This window comes from Diadema antillarum, unplaced genomic scaffold, assembly GCF_040938485.1.
Source record: "Diadema antillarum isolate AM-2024a unplaced genomic scaffold, OU_Dant_1.0 scf00000040, whole genome shotgun sequence".
In the NCBI taxonomy this organism is placed as follows: domain Eukaryota; kingdom Metazoa; phylum Echinodermata; class Echinoidea; order Diadematoida; family Diadematidae; genus Diadema; species Diadema antillarum.
In genome coordinates, this window is record NW_027270929.1 from 2662174 (window position 1) to 2686048 (window position 23875).

Consider the following 23875-nt stretch of genomic DNA (forward strand, 5'->3'; position numbering starts at 1 on the left):
CACACCCTTTAAAAGAATATACTGGCAAACTGAAATTGGTAGATTTGGCTTTGTTTTTTGCTATAAAAAACAAAATCAAAGCAGTTTACTTTTTGCCCTGAAGAAACAATGCAAAAATACAGTCATCGTGGAATAATTTTATTTCTAACCAGGATATGAAAGCAATGAGAAAACCAATCCTCTATAAAGTGACAATAGGCCAACTTTACCATGACATGACAGTGATAACCACAAGCATGTGCTGAGAAAAGGCTTTCCTGACACATTTTAAACCACACAATGTATACACTATGTGGTCAGTGTGTTGTTAGGCTAGACTAACCACTCAGTCTATGTACCCCCCCCCCCCCCATTACCTAGTTCTCAAAATTGAGACTTTCAATCACAGGACACACACTTGAAATGTGTTGTGGTTTATTAAATCACGGTATATTCTGCAAACACATGTATGACAGGTTTGTAATGTTAAATGTATCAAGAGCCATACAGGCAATGCTTGAGGCTCATTACAAAGGTTTAAAAAACACCTAGTACATCTTATTCAAAAGCTTTTAATTAATACACAAGCAAGGTGCAGAGGCACTTACTGCTCCTTATTGGTATTGCACGATACGTGGTAACAAGAACATCTTCTTAATCCTACATGAAGCAGCTTTAACTTTTCAACTGGTCATCTACTTCTATTCTATCTATTCTTGTGGCATTAGAAGCCTCCCTTCTGTGTGTTAGTTTGAGTGTATTATCTAAATTGTTGGTTCTACTTCTAGCAACTCTGCCTTTAATCAGCAGTGAAGAAAAGATCCTTTGCAAGTGCGCATTAACCCTCTGTGTGTTTTGCGTCCTGATTGGCAGAGAAACCCATAGCATTGTACACACTGTCCAAAGTCCCTGGCACAGAAAGGGTTTAAAGGTGGCAAGGCTTTACTTGCTCTCGATTTGCATTGGCCAACAGTGAAGCTAGATTCATTCCTAGATATTCACATTCTAAGGAAAACCCTTGAATTGTAAGTGCTGTGCTGTACAAGACATTGTTTTGGTATCTGGGCCCTGTTTTATGAAGAGTTAAAATTGATTATATAGTTGATTTCAAATGTAAGTCTATGGCAGCCTGTGTGGTAAGGAAATTTAAAATCAATTTTATCTTTTGATAAAATGGGGCAGAGGTCCTTTAATTTGAGCAGAGCATATGAAAGAAGAATGCACCTTTCCTTCCCACTTCCATTCTATGTAAAATCAAAATTTGGTTCCTCTTTCTCAATAATGTATAAACCAATGTGTTCCTGTCATAATGATATTATTATTCTTTGCTACTAATGTGGGAAATTTATACTATCAGGGTTACATAGTCTTGTATAGTGAGTTCTTAAGCCTATGAAATGGTTTGAAATTGATCCAGTGCTCTGACCAGTACACAGGCAACGTGATGTACAGTACAGGTGCCATAAAGATGTCCACTCTAGACATAACACTACAGACAGCACTTGAAGCAATATCGTGTGCTCTTCTAGCCTGCCTCACTATTATAAATGAGGTCATCAAGCCGCACTTCAGTCCAACCTCTATCATCCAGCCATGTTGTGACTGGCAACCATCAAGATAAAGTGATTTGGCCAGATAGGGGAGAAACGATGTTCACATTTATACACACTATACAGGAGTACAAGTAGGCTACCAACAAAATGGTAGCAAAATAAGTAGAGTACACTGCACAACAGTGTAATTGTAACTTACCTTTATACCAAAGGGATGGTATAGTATTGGTTGAGGTGGGAATTCAGTATTTTACTTTTTTCAAAATACTTAGAAACCACTTTTTGAAATGTTAAAAAAAAGGTCTACAATTCTAGGAGGAACTCACTGTTTATTTGATGAAAATGTATTTTGAAATGGATGTGATATCCAAAAACAAAGTAAAACAAAGCAACCCTCATATAAAGTGGGTCCCACCTTTTATTAGCATTGCTTTGTTTTGGATGTCTCAGCCATTTCAAAACCAATTTACATCAAATAAACTTTAAATTCCTCTTTTAATAGAATTATGCTCTTTCATATTTCATATTAAGAGGTTTCTCATTACCTGAAAAAAAAAAATAATCATAAAAAAATTGGAAAAATCAAGCCCCATCTCAACCAAAACTGTACTATCCCTTTACCATCATAGTAATGAAATTGAAACATTTCACTGTTAACTGTAAAATTCGTAACATGCTTCTTCAAGGAATATCATAGGTAAATCGCATGAGTTTTGTAGGAGTTCTCAGGTATTGTGTTTGAAATCACTTTTCTTTTCTTTTGTCTTCACTGCTTGGAGGCGTCTGGATAATATCAGAGAAGTCTGGATGAAAGAGGATCAAATTATATCCTGGTTGGACTGTATACATGTAAACCATGGCTCTGAAAGTGCAGCACAGACAAATCACAGAAGTAAAATGTAGTTGGGATATGTGAGTTGCCATCCCATCGATCTACTTACCATTTCTGCCAAAAACGTCTCAAAGTCAGGGACATGCTTCTTCCCCGGGCTGGTGGCCACTTTTGAAGGCGCTTGGGATTTCTGACAACAGCCGGACAGATGCAAAGGTTAATAAACTCACAGAGACAAAATGAGAGCAAGGATGAATTCTAAATACATCAAAACTCTCTGAGAAATATGTCTGTTTAAAAAAACAAAAACATATTATATGGAATACATGACATCTATGTCTATGAGAAATTGTCTAACACAGGCAAAGAAGAATCAGATATGACTTCATTAAACCTTTAACATTGTGAGTATAGGAAGAGTTACTCTTGAAGAGTTTATCCTACTGCTCAATATATGATTTGGGATCTGCTGCACTGAACGATCTCATATCTACATCTAATATTTCGAGTAATCATAGACACTAGCCTACTCTGAGTATAAAGTACTGAAATCCATTTAAAACAAAACAAAAAACAAAAAATAACTTTTGACCTGTTGACTTTAAGTAAAATGCTCACATAATCCATGTACATCTTTTAAAAAAAAGTGAGTACTTATACAACACATATATGTAATTTATTCTTCCAGTATGACATTGTTGCCACTTGGACTTTATTTATGCATTGATATCCAAGTATTTTGTTTCATTGTGAGGGTGAGCACTGCATTCAGTTGGATTTTGGCGGCAGGATTAGTTCTTGGTCTGGCATACACTATAATCATGAGCAAAAACAACTATATTTTAACATGATGCCACCGGCACATTAGTAACAGTGAACATTCAAAGGTGCAGCATAGACTGTGAATGCACAACGACTTCTTGCAGCACTGTGCAGAAACTACATCTTCAAGCATTTCAACTGTGACATTCAAGTGCATAAACTTGTGCACACAGCATCACTTTTCCACTTTTTATCTAAGACCTCAAAACATTCAAATAATTTGGTACATGTTGCATTGTACACCATCATACAATAACTATGTTACAAAGAGAAAGAAATGGATAATGGCTACCTCGACTGGCTTTGAAGGCATTCCGTCTGTTTCAGTTAAGGCAGCTGAATTATTGCTATCACTTGCATCCTCGGGCTTTGGATCAAGATCTGAGTCTGTCTTTTTGTCAGATTTCTCTGTCCTTGAATCTACATCAATGTCCAGTGTATCTGCATCTGTGTCTGATTTGTTCTCAACATTCTGCTTCTCCTTCAGGTCCTGCTTCTCTTCTTCTTGGGGGGCTTCATCCCCAGCTTTGCTACCTTCCTTCTTAACCTCATCCTCCTCTTTCTTCAATGCCGCATTTGTATCCTCTTTTTCCCCTTCCTCCTCCTCCTCCTTCTTTTCTTCCTTATCATCATCGTCCTCATCATCAACAGATGTGGCATCTTCTTTTGCGGCTGATAGATCAGAAACAGGCTTTTTCAAATCCACATCATCATCCACTCTTGGTATCATTTCCCAGTCATCTCCATCACCCTCCTCCTTATCAGCAGCATTGCCATGGTGATCTCCAGGGGCTGATGATGACTTCTCCTCTACAGCTGGTCCTCCATCAGCACTATCTCCCTTCGCAAAGTCCTCTGACAAATCAACTGCATCCTCGTCACCATCATCGTCGTCGTCATCATCAACAGACAATGATGCATCAACATCATCCTGAGCTTCAGGCTTTGCATCTTTTGTTTCCTTGGCAACTGCATCTTCTTTCTCTGGTTTGCCCTGACTCGTCTGGAGGTCCGTCACCACAATCTCTCCGCTCAAGGGGTCAGCCATGGCTGGGGAGGGGCTATCGTCGTCTAGTGGCCAGGGGTTAAAGGCAGGGGTGGGTTCGCTGTCGCCGGGGAGTTCCCCACCATCCGGGTAATCATCCAACAGACGGGTGTCTCGGATCTTCGTCACAAATTCATCCTGCAAAAGAGACACAGACAGACATTTTGGTGCAATGGGTGAAGCGTGTATGTGCGATCATATGGGGGGGATGGTTGTGGCAGAGCACTGAATTCTAGGTGAAAAAACAAAAATTGAAAGGTGAACATTTCCAGGACTGGTCCAGGAGAACAACCTTCAAAACAAAGATGAATGTACTGTGTGTCTTGTGTGTCTGTCTGTGTGAGTGTCTGTCTGTGTAAGTGTGCACATGCTTATTTCTATAGCCTGTGCATGTATTACAAGGGGAAAGCAAGAGTCTTGCTACAACGTGCAATGAATGACATCCATCATATTCACAGCAATTAACTTTTCATAACTGCACATTAAAAAACATGCACACAGAACTACAGTACACTGCCACCACACAAGATCTACAATATGTGCACGGGGACAGAGGAATTCAATCCCCTCTCAATAATCCAGTAACTGCACATTACTGAGTAAAAAATTAAAAATAGAATAAAAATTCATATCAAATGCCACTGTGATATTCTTGCATGTTCTAAGAGAAACACTGCAGAATCCCAAACTGGAGTGATACACTGAATGCATACACTTTATACACATGTACACATGTATGTGAGTTTATACCATGACACAAAGTAGTGCATGAAAGGAATGCCAACATTCACACAATGCCAACATTCACACACCGAATCAGCATGGTTCAAATGAGCAATCAGGGAGATACCATTGTGTTACATCCATCCCAATGGGCAGAAACAATTTCAAAATGAGAAAGGTATGCTAGTTTCCTTTGTTAGGACATGATAAGATAAGCAGGTACATACAAAATGGCAGAGAAAGGGGTGATGACTTCATGAGCATTCAGGAAATGTGCATTGAAATACGACAAAACTCTTTATAGTATTGATGTTCAACACCAAAGCTTTTGCACCCTTACTGGATGAGACAACCTGATCATCATCATTCACAGATGCCATCAACATTGCCACCATGTCCACAACTGTACCTCGAAAATCATCAAACTCGGATCTTACCACAAAGTGTGTGTACATCTCAGAGAAATACATTCTTGATATCACGGAAAGACAAAAACCTCTAGCAGAGCAGAATCACAGCATCTCCAGACAAAATTGTTGCAAGCACGATGAAAGTGAAAATTCCTTCTCTCCCTCTAGGTACACCTACTACGTGATATATTCTTGGTATTGAAGTGATCTTCACGCTATGCTATTAAAGAGCCACAAGAGTTAGTCCAGAAGGGAAGCTGCGAGCAGATGCTGCTGCACCAGACGGGTCGGGAGAGCTGAATGGGTTGATATCTAGCTGTCAGGTGGAGAAGGAAGGGAAGTGGGGAGGGGGGGGGGGATTTTTATCACGGATTTGAGGGTCCTTACACCGATAGGGAAATGAGACAGGCAGTCTCAAATTTTGGAGCTTGCACAGTCACCGGGATTTGGTCCTAACGTGGGCGTCCTTTGTAATGGGCCTACATCCTGTTGCAGCTCATCTTCAAATGGTAACAAGTTTGTTGCTAATCATGAATAAAACAACAACAACAACAAAACATAAGGGTAGTGATTAATTTTCACATGGATTCCTTGGCTTTTTGATGCATCACACAAGAGTACTATCAAAGGGGATGGGTGGGGCTTCTCTGCATATAAGAGACAGCCCAAAGCTCCTATCCCTAATTTACCAGGTTGTGTTACATCTGGAAACTTAACCATGATACAGCTGGAAACTTATGTGACAAAGTGTATACTAAATAATGCTTGGTCAAATGGTTTTGTCAATCTGATATGATTACTTTACCTACATCCCACAAAACTATATCATTTTTTTTTCTAATTAGTTCTATGAACTTCAGTATTTGTACAATCTAGTGCGACAGTTGTGCGAGATTATGGAAAACTGATTATTTGAAAACTTGTAATAAATTTCTTTTCTACAGACAAGGTTTAGGCTATTACATTTACAGCAGTTTGCCTTCAACATTGTGTTGTGATATGTGCAGCATACATGTTTTGAAAACAATTAAATCCAACATATGCAAATGAATGAATACCAAACCTGTTTTTGTTTTGGCCAGATATTCTTGAGAAATATGGGGGGAAAATGATACGGATCTGTATTACAAGCATTATCCTGTATCTTTATCTCCAACAAAGAAATAAAAACACACAGTTCTGGTGATGTTGCAGTTAAATGTCTATTAATGCATCTACAATAAGAATGGCCCATGGGATATGATCGATGTTGGATTAACTTTATGAGTATCAGACTTTCAAATGATTGCTCCTGCTTGACAAACTTTGCTCTCAATTTTACTTCATTTTTTTGATGTGATCGTACTTACTGATTGCAGTGAAAGGAGCACTCTCTTCAGATAGTGCAACACTTGCAAAGGTTTCCCCTATGATACAGAAGCCCTGATTGACACAACAGATTATCATAACAGAATACTATGGAAATGTATATTTAGCTATAGTGCAACAGTCAGTTCGACTCTGCCCCAGTTTTCTTCCTCCATTAAAAGACAACTGCAAAAGCCAGGTATGTATTTCAAGACTTGCAATGATAATGATGCAAGGCCAGGTGTGAATCCACAGATAGCTACAAACATTCCCATCCCTTACATTCATGAGGGGCCAAAGCTGCCACTTCCCCCCCCCCCCCCCAAATCTGTTGGCTTCCCATAACGACAGAGGCACTGGGGCACCGTGAGTGTTTAATTGGCCTACAGATACATACAATCTCACCGTGACTTATCAAAAAAAAAAGGTGTGCATCCATGTTGATGAAGATGAAAACCGACTGTGGAAAGCCAACAGGAATTACTATCTTTAGCCCTGACAGCTTGCTGTGAATTGATATACAGCCAGCCGAGTGAACCAAAGCGTGATGTCGAAGCAGGGGAGCACACATTGAAAGGAAGTTGTTCCCATGTGTTGCCTTAACGATATCAGCATTGATTAAAACAGTCAGAGGCCTTCGTTAGAGAAAAATTTGTCATTTCTTATTGGATTTTCACCAATACAATTTGTCACACTAATGCATATTTTTGCAAATTGAAATTCACTATGTGTTCTGTATTGCTATCAACTGTGAAATAGACCATTTTGTCATGCATTGAAATTCTATGCACACTTTGTTCACAAACGACTGCCTTAATAACTACAAAGCTTGCCGGAGGCTTGCCCTACCTAGCAACAAATGATGAATGCTTGGTGAATTCCTGCCTAAGAAACTGAATTGGAGGGAGCAAGTGAATAAAATGGTTTGTTACTATCATTGCTGTAGAAAAAGAAACATCAGTGAATTTGAAAGTTACAGATCCAATGCGAACTGTTGTAGTTAATTCATCTATCTGTCATTTCATCGATCATGCAATCCATCCATTTTCCACTCACTCATTCAGTCACTCACTACATACATTGTATATATCAAACACATTCTGATATCAAATGAACAGCACCTTTACAATATCTCACAACCCTTAATATTAAGATTATTATAATTCCTCTGCCATGCAAAGCAAATTCACATTGTGTAAAACATGTCAGATCATACAGGTTGAAAAACTGGAATGCTACACAGTAAACAAAGAAAAATAACAAATAACATCAATAAACAAATAAACAGAGTAACTATGGAAACAGATGAGGCCATGAAAGAAGGAGGGGGATATGAAATCTTGCCAAGCTACTGTATACGCCGAATATTTGGCGAGATTTTTATTTTCCTGAATTTTGCGAGTCAGGTGCTATTCGCGAAATTAAAGACAAGCGAAAATATTGACTCTGATCCCGATGTGAATGTAACGTACGCGTGTACACTTCTCCGTTCAGTACAGGACTTGCACGATCGCGAATCAAACCACTCCCGATATCCTCGGGAATTCCTGATTCGCGAAAATTTAGACTCACGAAATATATGACATATACAGTAATTGGCTGTCTATCACTCATTCTACCCATATGGAGAAGACAACGACAACAACAAAACCAGAGAAATTACTGAAATACTACCTAGCACATTCCCTATTCTGGAAGCAAATATGATCATTGATTATCAAGTGGGATCACTGATGACCACATTTCAATACAAGGCACATTGAAAAAAAAAAAAATGAATTCATCCTGGTGGTTCATCGCATCAAAATTTTGCACTACAGTAGATCTTCAATTGTACATCAATTCTGACAAAGAAGGAAAATTTAGGGCATTGTATTAGAACTGGTCATCTAGATCCAAGCTCTGTAATGGTACAGTCAATAGAGTACAAGAGTGTGATGTCATAGCCATTTATCACCATGGAAACTGGTTCTAAACAACCTCGTCCTGTCCCGAGTGTTTTATGCATGCACCCTCCGGTTCCAACCCAAGCTATGATAAACAAGTGACTGTGACATCATAACTCTAGTACTCCGTAGTCAATTTATCACATACATGTACAATTTCTGCTGTGTAAGACCATCAGTCAAACAGAAAAGCTGGTATGAGTTTGTCACTCTGACAATGCTGACATCCTGCAGAAGAGAATAAAGTCCACTTTACACAGTACGCTTAAAGGGATATTCCAGACAATTTTCATAATATCACATCATGTACACTGTAGTACATAAATCGACAACTACATGTATAGATTTGTGGAATTTATTGTGGTTCTTGAGCTGAGAAACAATCCTTTGAAAAACCTTAAACAAATTACACTGAACAAGGATGGTGACATAGGAGGTTCATATATTTCAGAAATGTAGCAGTGTAATTCCATTACAATACCGCTTGCTTGCGAGTTCACCTGTGTATAATCTATACATGCCTTCTTCTTTTGTTCTGCTTCCTTGAGCCCCAACTCATGCATTCTTATGGTGACTCTGCCATGTCATCATCCTTGTTCATTGCAATTTGTTCTAAATTTTGAATATTCTCATTCTTCATCCCAATTACCATAAATTCTGAAACTCTGTCCTCAATATAACTAATTTATAGTTGTTCAAATGTAAAAATCTGAAAATCATGGAGGTATCCTTTAAGTCTAAAAGGAAGTCCACTGTGTGAGAAGCAACTTGTTCATTGTGCTCCAAATTGAGAGTGACAATGCACATCTCGGTGCTCATAAAACTCAACCATTTATAGACAGAAGGCAATAACACTCTTTTTTGTTTTTTAACTACAACCTTCTGTCAACTCTAAACAGTACAGAGACCAGTCATTTATTTTCCTGTTGCTACATTCCTTCCATGATTGTGACAATTCCCAATGTCCACGGTATGAATCCTTCGTCATGTCACACTGTACAATTGTACTTTCAGTTTCAAAGACCCTTTTGAGCACTTTACTGCACGTAGAAGTAAGAAGTACAATGTATTCTGCTCTCTGACTCTTTCTTTTATATATTCAATTCAAAGATGATATAATGTCTGTTGAGAACCAGAAGGGCACTATCGAGTTCTAAGATTTGAGCGTAAATAAAAATAAAACAATCAATTTTCATGACATGAAAAGTTTATTTGATCACAAGTGGGTAGATTTATATGAAACATTGTTCCAAATTTTGTGTAAACTAAAATAGCAACTTTGTGGTTTTGATTTGTAAAAATTTACGGAAAATGAAAACAATTTAAAATTGATACCACGATGTAGAGGAGATCACGCTCTACAATGTAACACAAAACACTCAATACCCCCAAAATTGTGATAACGCCCTTCTTGTTCTCAGATGAGGATAATACGTTAGGCTTGGAGAATGTTTCATGGTGATTTTCTCCCCTACTTCATACTAAAGCCCCAATCTCTCCTCAAGGCATGCACTTTCAATAGATCATAGTGTTGTATGGAAAAAATATCAGACAAATGCTGCCCCCAGATTCATTTTCTTTCCCTTTCATGACCACAATAAAGTGCCACATAGGAGAGTAAAGAGCATTTTAGGAAATGTGTGTAGCATCTGGGCCTATACTAGACGTTATGACAGCAATTCTTTGCTAGAATGGTAAACTTCTTGTAGCAACAGCTATCATGAAGCAAGATGTTTAGCATTATCACAACACTTGCCATTGCAGTATTAGGAAGAGCCGTAGTAGCAACTTTTTTTTTTAATGAAGTGAAGCCACTCATCCATCATGATAAACTGCAGGAGGGTTAAACTATAAGATATACAAAAATTATGTTCATCAACATAAAGTTTAAAAAAATCTAAAGATGCCTTTTACATTAATGAAGAAAAAAAGAATAAAAATATGCTGTGCTCTCCTCAAGAGATCAAGCAGATGTAAATAAATAGAAAATATGTTAAAACGCTATAGGTGACTAATATGAGACAAAATGGATAATATGAGCAAAATCATTACTGTGTGAATATATGGGTAAGATATCAGCATTCTATGAGCGCAAAAAAAAAATGTGGGCGGTCCTCCCAGGTCATGTGACTATGATGTCATTCTGCTGAAGGATCAGCATCACCCTCTAACAATAGGTATTGGCAACCTCACACTTCACGTCTAAGATGTGTGCTGTAGAACCGATTTAATTCATTGTTGTGCTATAAATTGTATGACTAGGGACAGGAAAATATGATCAATAAGACCACAAATGGCAAATGATATTCAGATATATTTATTTTCGTTCTTTCCAATGAATCAAATACAGGGTGTATGTTTTAAAGCAACTAATTAAAAATGAATCTAAAACAATTGTGCATGTTTAGAAATAAATGGTCTGTTATCACAAGACTAGGCATGGATATCATGAATTGCCCTCCTTGCCAGGTATAAAATACCACAATATATTACACCATCACTAAAAAAGACATTTTCACATAAAGATTCTGTTCCTATATTAATACTGTAAAAGTGGATAGGCCTACAGTGTATTTTCGCTTGACTAATTTTTCGCGCTCAGCCGAGTAAGAAGAGTTTCGCGTGTTTTTAATTCCATGGGATCAAGACATCAACTACCGGAACATATAGGTAGCAAAAATATTCGCGTGCTTTTATACTCGCGCTAGTTTCTTGTTGCGCGAAAATTTCAACACCGCGAAAATTTCCACTTTTACAGTATACCACACAATGCATGTGCGTGCATGGCTGGCTTACATAATGCATACTAGTAAGGTGTGAAATGAACAGCTACCATACCCACCCTATCAAAGGCAACTATCCATTGTGTTAATCTACAAGATTATTAAAGTCAAATAGCTCCTTCTAAAATGGTTAAGAGGGATACTAATACTCATTTCCCTTTATAAACATCACAACTGACATACACGTAGCCCTACCATAATTTACACCAAAATTCAGGATGGACCTTTGTTTTGTTTTGTTTTCATAGTCACACTCAAACCTGGGTGACTTCGCTAGTATCGATTCCATACAATAGGAACTGAATGTAATCCTAAAAAGGAACACCACAACAGTGTGCGTGGGAATATTTCTATACTAGTTTCGATCAGATCTCAACTGTAGACTATTATCAAAACATGACAAGTATTGTTTTGAAATTGATGACAGCAGTTTCAATTGTCTGAGATAACAGATTGTAATGTGATAATAAAGACTGTTGATGACTGGTGATAGCATGTGAACACTGCCATGCTGAAAATGTCCACCCAATTTCAATGTGACAACTCAGAAGTCATTCCTTACATAACATCTTCGCGAAATAGGTCATCACATTATGCTAACCCTACTTCTATCGAAGAAACTTGCAGTGCTTTGCAGGCATTCGCGACAGGATGCTCACTTTAACGCATGGTGGAATATAGTAGCCCTTTATACTTTATGAGAAGGTCAATTTTCCTGATCTTCTTGAAGCAGCACAAAAGCCAAGACCAGATTACCTTATTACAAACATCCTACTGACCCCCAAATGATGGCTAATAGCCTGTACAAGCCTTCATCAACAACTGCGGCTGATATAAACAAGTCAACTGGATCAGAATTGTATAAACATATTTTCAAATTCACAGAGAAAATGACTCTCTTTTTAATGAAATGGCTAACCTTGGTAAATAAAATTGTATTAGTTATCAGTATCATTATAAACCAAATTACTACAGTGCCTTCAAATCTCAACATTTTTTGAAGTGCATTGTATGCAAATGTGCAAATGCGTGTACTGTCTATTCAAAGTGTGCTGCGTCTGCAGGGAATGCACAAGAGAGAGCATGGCATGTCAAATACTTTACAAGATTTCACACTACTGGATTCACGATTGGAAAGCTAAAATTACCAGATGCGACTTTTCTTCTTTTTTGCCACTGAAATGAGAGTTTTTTCCTGCTGAGGGGTATTTCCACTGATGTGACACCAAATTTCAATTCTGGGGAAAATTGTTGCTTTGCCAGAGTGTTTCATCGTTCTTCCTTGTAGTATGCCATTTACCAGGGAAACTTTGCACACTCTACAAATCTCAAAAAAAAAAGGTAAAAAAAAAAGGGGGGGGGGGAATAAAGTGCCATAAAAGTGTGTACATCAAGGCCAACATACAATGATAGGTGGCATACAGTAATCGTTGCAATCATTTAAAAGAAAAAAAAAGAAAACCATGACCGCTAATCAACCATCAGTCCAACAGACCACATATGGATCCCCACATACAACTGTAAACAACTGTAACATGTTCCCAAAGCTTCAAACTTAATTTGGTTGGGACGGGATGATGAAATTGTGCATCCCTGGTAATGGTATATTTGGGCGTACGGCTGTTGCAGGAAGTGTCCTGATCCACAAATGCTGCACATGTTTTTCATCGCTGGGCCCATGTCACACTCCTCCCTTTGTGACTCAACCAATGCTTTTAATATTCAATGGAATCTTACTATCACATCGAGACTACAGCATTTCTCTCTCATAAAAATCAAGTTTTAGACAAAGCAAACAAAATTTTTTTGCTGTGCTATCAGATTATAAAAACTATGAGCAAGAAAGATTCAATTTACACAGTGGGCACTAGATATCATTCCACATAGATTTCTTTTGTGAATCAAATTCATTCACTTTTATAAAGCTTGGTATCAAAATAACATTGCAACAAAGGAAAATGCTATAAACATGCATCAATAATTCCATATCATGCCAAAGATGGATAGTGACATCTTAACTTCTTATTCATGAAAATATCTACATGTTATCATGTTATTCTATTTGAATATATCTTTGCTGTCCTCGGAACAAGAATGTGATGCACTTGACCCAATATTCAAGAAAATGGCAAGATGGTCGAAGACAGGAAATGGAATATTAATGGGATTATATGGAATAGTTGAATCTCCACAGATCACATAACCATCATTATACAGATCCAGTGTCAATGACTGCTTCTCCAATGTCCAACTATTTCCTGTTGAAATCGCGATCTCAACCAAAACCCATGTCTGTCGTATCCTCTCGACCACAAATAGAATTTTTTACTGTTTTGCATGAACTTTGATGTAAACATTTCTTTCTGGGGGTGTGTGAAACTTAAGATCTCACAGGGTGTTCAGACGCAAAAAAAAAATTATACTAAAACGGTATAGCTACGTAAATGAATTTATACGTCTGAACGCTGACTAACCAAAACGATGTACAACAAATTGATGGTCAAAGCATCATTTCGAACTAGAACTCGATAACGAATCAGCATTCCATCATGTCCATTGTGCATCTGAATATATGGCGACCGTAGAATGGTATAACTGGGCAGGGCTTAATGTGAGCACGCATGAAAGGTGACCCTATTCCACTCGCTAGCGGCGACGTCATGACCATAACAACATGCGCAGTAGGAAACTGCGCATCTATACGAAGTTTCCCTGAATGGACGTGATTAGCATCAGATCCACGTCTAAACGGTCTGTTGCCAATACAATAATTCTTTATACGTCACTTCTTTATCAAGTTTTGGTATAAACTGGCTAGCGTCTGAACAGGGGTCAGAGATAGAATTTGTGAATTGTTGTTTTATACATTATGTAAGAACAAATTACAGCTGTAACTTGAAAATGGATAGATTTCAATTCTAAAACAACTTGAAAGTGGATGGTGACAACTACATTGTACAATAATTGTATTCAAGTAACCAAAATCTTCCACTTGCGTCGACAGATGAGCCATATCTCAGACATGGATCATGGTAATATTGTACAAAGTCCAGTCAAATTGATTTTCCATAAAATTCTTCTCTTTCTCTATGGTGCTGTCTGTCCTTTTGTCATACATGTAGACATCTAAGCAGCTTCTGAGGTGAGAACATGGCTAGAATCTTTACGCTCCGTGAATGAAAGCTCACTCAGCCCCGCGATGGCGTTCAACGCACCCCGCTGCTGCCGAAATGCCGCCAACATCCGCACCACCCAAACAGGAAAGCAGCTATCAGTGGCACGGACGGCACCCGCCGACAGAGAGGATCACCCTCAGCTAAACATTTGTGCAGCGTGTCGCCCAACACTTCATCAACACCATCAGCCAGGTTTCTCGCTCTCCCGTAATTGGGCCACTTTAGCCTACTCCTCTCCCGAGAGCTTACGGGAGTCATCTGCAAAATGCACAAATCTTCCCAGCGTATTTCACAGTCATTTCTGCCCTTTTTGGCTCTGAGCTCGTGGGTGTAGTCTAGACTACCAAAAATCTAAACAGTACCACAAACATGGTGAAGATTAACATCAACTTTGAATCACTGTGAGTTTGCAAAATTTTTCGTGGAAAATGAGAGGCAGTTTTAATATTTCTGTCTGCAAACCCACATAATTTCTATAATCTTTCACCTGCACACCATATCAAAATCACCATGTCAACTTTTTTGTGTGTTTTATACTACTCTATGAAAAGTTAACTCCCATCTTGCTGTGAGACACACCAACTTCCGCAGACAATGAAACAAACTAATGATTATTTCGAAATTCTTGGAAATATTAAAGCCACTTTCTATCGACAATGCTTGGGCCAATGGTGACATGAAATCAGTGTAATGATATGAGTGCATGAATTCCAACGTTGTGATGTAACAAAGACACCTACATGTACATGTACTTCTACAAGGTCTTTCACATTTGCCAGAGAAAAATTGTGACCTTTCAGTGAGAGTTGCTATCTTCACAACTGTGCCAAAAAGCCACCCTATAACATTGCCAGAAAAATTGCACACAGAAGAAAAAAAAAGACATTTTGGTAACTGTTACTATGCAGCTAACAGAAGCCAGCCAAAACACTTGCCACAAAAAAACAAATAACAACGGAGTTGTACATTTATGTGCTTTTTTTCCCATCTCTACAGGAAATTTGCTATCATGTATGAAGATTTGCAATGAGAACGCTCAATGCAGAAAAATTGAGATTATATTTATCATGCGACTCACTCTCCACTGTTGCATAAACTCTTATTACCTGTCTAAAACTGTTCCAACATCACAAATTTTCATTGCAGTTTGAACACAGCTCTAGGTCAAACATTGAGTTATTTAGCAACGGGTTTGTTTTGAGGCTGTTGTTTCTTTTGATGGTGGGATATTTCCCAAAAAGAATGAATACACTCCATGAGGCACAATACTGCAGCATTGCTTGATGTTGGAATTGATCGAGCTTCGGCAATGTTTCCTTCCACAGGTGGTGGCATTATGCCAGCAGCTCTTTATTAAAGTTCCAATAGTATTTCTCTTGGAACTCTAGGCCTGGCACTGTGTATCATTTTCCAGATCACACGGCAAAGTTTACTTCTTGTTGGCAAGAAACTCCTTTCACACTCAAAAGCTACTTTCCAATTCATTACATCCTACAATGCAGTATCAGAATATTTGTGTGGGACAGAGAATGATTGGAACACCTAATGAATGATTTGGCAATTTAATCCTGTACAGGCTATTATTTTCATGCACAGATATTTTTGCAAATAAAAAGGTCACAGGAATTTCCCCCAGATGTTGTTTTCATGATTTGCCATCAATGCTATCACAAGTGCACTAATGTCTGTCCATTCACAATAGTTTTGCATGTTGCTAAATTCGTGGCTAAACAGTGATTTGCAAAAATAGCGAAAATAACAGATTTTACACTTACAGTGCTACAATCTTGTCAAAGTCATTCTGTATTAAAAAAGAAACGGACTACCATTTCAGTTCTTCTTCATTAGGGGGAAAATAATTAGTCATTAAGTCTTGTGGGTAGGCTTATCCTGGCACAGATAAGAGATCACTGGCTGTGTAAACACCAGGTCCAAGGGCGGGTCAATAAAATCACCACCCCATGATATCTGGACTGTAATGGACACTGCAATAGGCAAGTAGAGTGACCGTATGACACAGTCAATAAATAGACCATGGAAAAATGCAAAATCAGTTTTTATACATTGTGCAATACCAAAATACATTGCATGTGCATTATCCTGTCCCAGAGATCTAAATTTTTAACCTTTCATCAGAATCAACATGAATTTTTAACTCAAATATCCATTTAATGCAGGGAATATCATAAATTCCACTATAATGAGGTAGACTTGATGCTTGGCAATGCATCCAACACCATATATTCTGTGGGGCTTTTCTTTCACAAATTTCGTGACTTAGTTGTACTATTTGCAAAATCAACTACACATGGAAAATATCTCACTCTAATCCCCTGACAGGAATCTGACATGGACTCCATACTTCTCCATTCATTACTCTACTCCACAATCCTGAATTCAACAACTTGTAAAATTGTCACAAAATCCCAATTCATGAAAGCTTAGGCTCCCTAAACATATGGCATCCTATGAACAGTAATCTAAAAGAGAGTAAGGACAGATTAGTACGGTGAGAATGTTTCCTTTCTGCACAGAACAGTTAGGCCTATAACTTCTGCCATATTTTTATTCATGTAACTGCATTACATTTTCACGTAGCCATCTCTCTAAAAATAAATAAATAAATAAATAAATACACACAAATAATCACATGCAACATATCTCATAAATTTTAGGTGATATTTCAGTACATACATGTGCACACACATACAATAAACTATGAAAACTTTGCTTAAACTATCCCTTAGAATTTTGTCATACAGTGTACATCACTAATCACCCTCACTGTAATCCCTAACACATCACAATACTTAAAGGACAAGTTCACCTTCATAAACATAAGGATTGAGAGAATGCGACAATATTAGTAGAGAACATCAGTGAAAGTTTGAGGAAAATTGGACAATCGATGCAAAAGTTATGAATTTTTAAAATTTTTGTGTTGGAACCGCTGGATGAGGAGACTACTACAGCTTGTGAGTCATATGCGTACAACAGTATAAAGAAAATGTAAAAGAACATTCAACATATTTTCACTTTTTTCGCATAATAAAAGAGCTCTTGACTTGCCTCTTTCTAAAGGCAGAGGGAATAATATTACCCATAACATTTGTCGGTAACGAGTCAGGGGAATGTGTACTTTTTTCAAAAGATGGCATTTTGTGAAATTCTCTTTATATTTTCCTTATATTGTTGTACGCATGTGACATCTAAGTTATTCATACACTGGAGTAGTCTTCTCATCCAGCGGTTACTGCACAAAAACTTCAAAAATTCATAACTTTTGAACGGATTGTCTGATTTTCCTCAAACTTTCAATGATGTGTTCTACTAGTATTGCTACATTCTCTCAATCCTTATGTTTATGAAGGTGAACTTGTCCTTTAACATCTCCACCTCAACTATAGGTACCTACATTACAAGCTTGTAAACCTTTTCTGGAATACCCCTGGATTAATTTTCATTTAAGAGAGGGAGGATCCTGTCTAGTTCTCTTTGCATACAAACACATTAAATAGTCTGATTCAACCGGTCATAATGACATTGTTTTTTTTTTTTATATGCCGTTACAGACTGAAATCAAACAGAATTAAAAATACATATGAATGTTGCGGTAATTAGAGTTTTTCTCACCCGTCAGCTTTAAAAAAACCAAATGTGGCCACATCCTGTAAGGACCCCTACAAGGATTTGACCTTGCAAACTTGTATTACAGTACAGCCTGCTGAAACAGTCCCCTTGTACCACCTGTATGGCACCACAGCAACAGGATTTTTAAACCAAAAAGGTCAGAGAGATAAAGTCTCGTCTACCTGAGTCCATTGTTATCCTGATGCAAAACAGTCCTCCTGAGCCAGCACGCTGATGTCACAATACAGTCACAGCAGAAAACATTTACTGACCTCCCGTCAGTTTTTCTCTGATTGTTCCAGTTTCCGCACCCACCATAAGTGACCTATCCCTGCACTCTGCACTGTAAACATGCAACACAAACTACAGACCCACTTCTACACTCACACCGTAGTAAAAGCATTCATTTCCTTTTGCTCGTCATTTAGATTCTGATCTTTTTGCATTACTAGTTAGTCAGGAACCTGTTGAAGCATTTATTGTATTCAATCATGCACACTATGTTCACATTACCTAAAGTGCATCCAGATGTCAAACTGTATTTTTCCACAGCTGTATTATGTTTGAAAAAAAAAAAAAGCTAGACATACACGTATAATCAACTACACAATATTTTTCCCTGTGTAAGCCTTACCTCAATGTCATCACTATCAAAGATTGTCAGCTACTCTTCTTTCTTTTCTTTTTTTTTTTTTTGGGGGGGGGGGTGTTGTTAACATTATAACAGAAAAACATGGTTCCTTCAGCGCAATATTTCGATCGTCATCGTCTGAGAGTCAGTATTCGGTGACCTTCCAATTTGTCACGTGCAATTCAGACTTGACTTGAAATATGAGCTGAACAAACTCCCTCCATCTAAAACATGACGGACCTTGACTAGCACTGATTGTAAATTGCATCAAGACAACACAAATGTCATCTATGTGAACAAATAGTCACAAGTCAGTATTTGCCTGCTAGCCATAATAAGACAATTCAATAAAAGCAGGATGGTTATTGAAGACAATACTACACTGTCGGAGCAACATATATATGTGACTTTGGGAAGGTGGGACAAATCATAAACCATCTTTATCGAGAGACAGAAATGAGACAGAATATCAAATATCATTGGGACATACAGGAGGGACATAGATCCCTTTATGGGGGTATTAAAAAATACATACATCACTAACATATGATTTTTACATGGCTTCTACATCAATTTTGTATCAGGATATTATTTCACGGCATTTGGAACTTTATATCCTATTTCCAAAAGGATACATCAACACATACAGCATTATTTATAATGATTACTTTCACATCTGCCAGTATGAGCAATTAGTAGGGTCTGGCAATTTTATCTGTATACTGTAAGCAATACCCCAACACTTTGCCAATTTGGTCAGTGGCAAATGTGGTGGCTTAGGTAATCAGGTGCATTGGGTTTGTTTTGTTTTGTTTTGTTTTCTTTTCTTTTCTTTTGTTTTGTTATGAGAATACTGTTGCTTTAAAGTGTGATTACACACCACATTCATTTTGACTTGATCTGATGGAAATTGGAATGAAATCAAAATGGTTGGCCGAAATATTATCATAATTACACATGAATAAGACGGTAATTACACACGTTGTACATTCTACGGTTTCAAACTTCGTCTGGTTACAACCACCCACACAAATGAGGAGAAGCAATGTTGTCATTATCTCACATCTTTATTCTTTTTTTTGTGGTCATAGTAGAGAAATTTAGTAAATATTTATCTTTGGGTCAAGAGGAGACATGTGACTTGTGGACATTCTCATCTTGTCCAGTTTGTGCGTGTGTTTGCCACTGAATGTTTGTGGAAACATCTAAATCTTCCAATATAAAATGAATGAGTAAATGGATACATGAAATTCAAAATTTTTTGTATCTTTATATGTCCCATTCAAATGAAACCTCAACTAATCTGTTTACTGTAAAAGTGGAAATTTTTGCGGTGTTGACATTTTCACGCATTTCGCGAAAGCAGAAGCCAGCACGAAAATAAAAGCCAGGAATATTTTTGCGTGCCATATGTTTCAGTAGTTGACGTCTTGATTCTGCGGAATTAAAAACAAGCGAAACTCGTTTTACTCGGCCAAGCGCGAAAAATTAGTTGCGCGAAACTATCCACTTTTACAGTATCTGACTCTACTCTGTCCATTACAGCCAATTTGAACATGAGGTGTACACTTGTAATTGCACTTTATCTCAAACAGTACATCTCAGAGTAACGATATTTATCAAAAAGTATTCCACTAGCTGGTAGCACTCCCATCAGCTGTGCCGAACGAAGAATACTTGCTAAAGGCTTTACAAACTGTATCAACACTGCAACAACATACGCATACTGAATTCCTAAAATTGGTATGAACTTGGTTGTAATGTATGATCAACTTTGGTGAAAAACAAAACAAAACACACAGTTATTATCCGTATATACCTTTCAAAATTTGTATATTTTGTTCAAAGCTTCCACAGGATTCTGAATTCCTGGAGCCCATTGCATGAAAGTTACAATTAAGGTAACTTTGCCACCCAATGGTAACTTCAATGGAATTCTTGATTTTGATTGGCCGTTGAGTATTGTTGCCATGGTAGTTACCATTGGACGGCAAAGTTACCATAATTGTAACTTTTATGCAACGGGCCGCAGGTCTCCTTCCCACATAAAAATATGTATATAACATTGCCTATTTAGGTACGCTACAGATTATCCTCTCCACTCGCCCAGGGCAACCAAGACTTACCGTAGTGGAGATGCAGGAGCACTTGCCCTCTTTTACCTAGAATGTCATTACCACCGGCAACAGACTGATGTCCAAATCAGAGGCCTACCTCAATGGAGGATCTGAAAGGGTTGAAGCATGGGGCCTTGCCCCAGATATCCACTCAAGCAGGTGGGAGAAATATCCTTTGTGGGGTACCGTGCACAGCTCTATTTGATACCTATACTTGGTACGCATACCTGCGAGAGGAGCTAACCGATGATCAGCTTCAGTACAAAAGTTGATTACATCACACAACTGGCTCGCTGACTCCCGACTGCAGAGAGAATAATATGCACGACTCCAAAAACTGTCACCACGCACTTGTCGGTGTCTACGTGCTGGATTACGGCAACAATAGACCTGGTCTAAACCTGGTGTGTAAAGGAAAAGGACCCAGACCAGAAAAACTTCCTCCTCTTCCTACTACAGGAAATTTGAGGGGGGGGGGGGGGGGTATCACCATCAAAGCACAATGGCCACATACAAAAAGATAAAACAAAAACAGTACAAATCTTTCCCAGGATACTCTGACAACTACAAATACTGGAAAATTAGCAACCTTTTTCTCTCTCTCTCTCACCCTCTTTCGTCATAAGTATGCTTGCCACCAAAATGTAGTGCATGATTAGAAAGCAGCTGATGTGAGCAATATTCAAGATTCATTGGGTGTGTGTGTGTTGGGGCAAGAAGGAGACTATTCAAAGAAAAAAGGAAAAGCAAACAATATATCATCAAACCACTGAAACTGTTATGCTGAGAAAAAAACAAACAAACAAACAGAGCACAAGTTAGAACTGAAGTAAAGGATTTGAAACCATATCTTAGGAGGGTTTATTTAAAAAAAAAAATAGGATTCCAAAATTCTAAGAATGCCAGTCATGCATACAATATTCATACTAATGTGAACCACACTGAGAAAACTTTCTTTTTACACACTGTGTAATGCAGAGAAAAAAACAATATTGAAACAGTGTGCTACAAAACGTGAAAGTGGGCATATCACACCAACTCTTGACGATGTGTGCTATCAGCATCAAGCACTAAAAGTTGAATAAATGTATTTTTTTGATAACAAATATTCACAAAAAAAAAAAAATTCTCAGTTTTTGTGGGTGGAAGGAAAACAAATATGTGTATACACCTCTGTATTAATGGAGGGGGTACAGAGGCTAAGTGCTTTTTGCTTGTTTATCTTTTTGTTTTTATCTGTTAACCCTCTTACTACAGGCAATATACAACAATTTCTATCTTTGGTGGATTTAATAGTCACATTTTTTGCAAAGAAATAGCTACTCATCAACCACTAAATGTAGATCATTTAATAATAATATATCATACTGTTGAGTGAAAGGAGATTGCAAAACAGTGCAATAAGTAGATGCTGTGTGCATTTGAAAGAAGCAGGACAGTCAGTGGAGTTCAAGTATTAAAGGCCTCTCAGCCAAGTCACATGACTACAATGCAAGGAGCTGATTGGCTCCTGGCTCACTTACCACTTCTCGATCAGGAACAGTCTCGTGGAAGTCCAAGAGGGATTTTATAGTATCTTGGGTATGACTACTCTTTGCATCCTGCAAGGGAATCAAAAGAAGATTAAGTGGGCTTCCATTAATAATGTAAATAACATTTGTATGTATACTGTAAAACATGATATATTCGCGGCATGAAATTTTCGCGAATTGGAGCCGACAGCCTTTTTCGTGGCATGAAATTTTCGCGAATTGCCACTGGCATTCAATGCATGTAGTGTAGACAAAAACTTTCGCGTGCATTTTAATTTTGCGATTTCGGCTCTCACGAAATTCGCGAAATTGAAATGCACGCGAAAATTCCTCGTTTTACAGTACTGCAGCTGCCACAGACCCTACATGTATAGGCCTACAGTATGTACGTGTGTATGCAATGAAATGCGAAGGAAAATAAATGAGGGCACCAATGCATGAAATTATGGTACAAGTAACTTTACAATTTAATGGTAGCTCTGTAATCAGTGGTACATAACTACCATATTAATGGTATTCCATAGCCAATGAAAGCCAATAAATCACTGATGATTACCATAGCTTGCCGAGTAATTACTGCAACAGGTCCCATTAAACTTTCATATCACTGACCACAGTGGTGCCATTAGAAACAAATGTGTAATCACAGTTATTTCTCTGAATGAGAATATTCACTGAGTTTGCCGTGTTACATGAAATCTGGCTAGCAATGCCCTCTATCTATTCATTGAACTCTAGATTTCATTCACATGGTTCTATTACCTGGGAAGTATGTTTCATCATTTTCCAACTCCAAGACCACCACTAAGAATGTGCATCACACATCACAGTCTTTATTTTTTTAGTCAGTTGCAATTAAAGAAAACAAAAGAAAACAAAAAGGAAACAGCAGGGGGAGTAGTCTTTTTCAAAGGCTGTTCTTAATCTCTACAAATTGGACTGATAAGCAGCCAACACAACTGCAAACCAGGGTATTTTTGTGTGGGGGGAGGGATGTCTAAATCCATACAGACCCAAATTTGTGACAGTTACTGTCACAAATTTTTCACCACTTGAAGAACAAGCTACACTCAGCACAACAAAACTATTATTAATCAAACACAACAAAAATAATCAAACTGAAAAGGAAACGAAGTATCACCTGAGGGACAACATCAAAATTTCCACGAGTCAACAAAAAGCAGTTTGCACAAGTTTCCTCCTGGGATCAGCTAGAGCTACACTGATACAGCATACTATAAATATAAAGTGATGAAGCCTGTAACCAACTGTCATGCAAAACTGCTATTGTACACCGCACTACAACCAGCTGACATAATAATCCCAGTCAACTCGGCTACGGCACTGTA

The 23875-nt window shown here is 37.9% G+C and overlaps 1 protein-coding gene across 1 annotated transcript in view; it reads right to left on the reverse strand.

The window, feature by feature from the left end:
- LOC139711494 (uncharacterized) overlaps positions 1–23875 on the reverse strand; it is a 71436-nt gene that overhangs the window by 28040 nt on the left and 19521 nt on the right. Inside the window, exons 3-5 of the mRNA XM_071623375.1 lie at positions 22518–22595; positions 3479–4369; positions 2474–2554 (exon numbers count right to left, since the gene is read on the reverse strand). Coding sequence (XP_071479476.1) covers positions 2474–2554; positions 3479–4369; positions 22518–22595 — 1050 coding nt within the window. The remainder of the gene's footprint in view (positions 1–2473; positions 2555–3478; positions 4370–22517; positions 22596–23875) is intronic.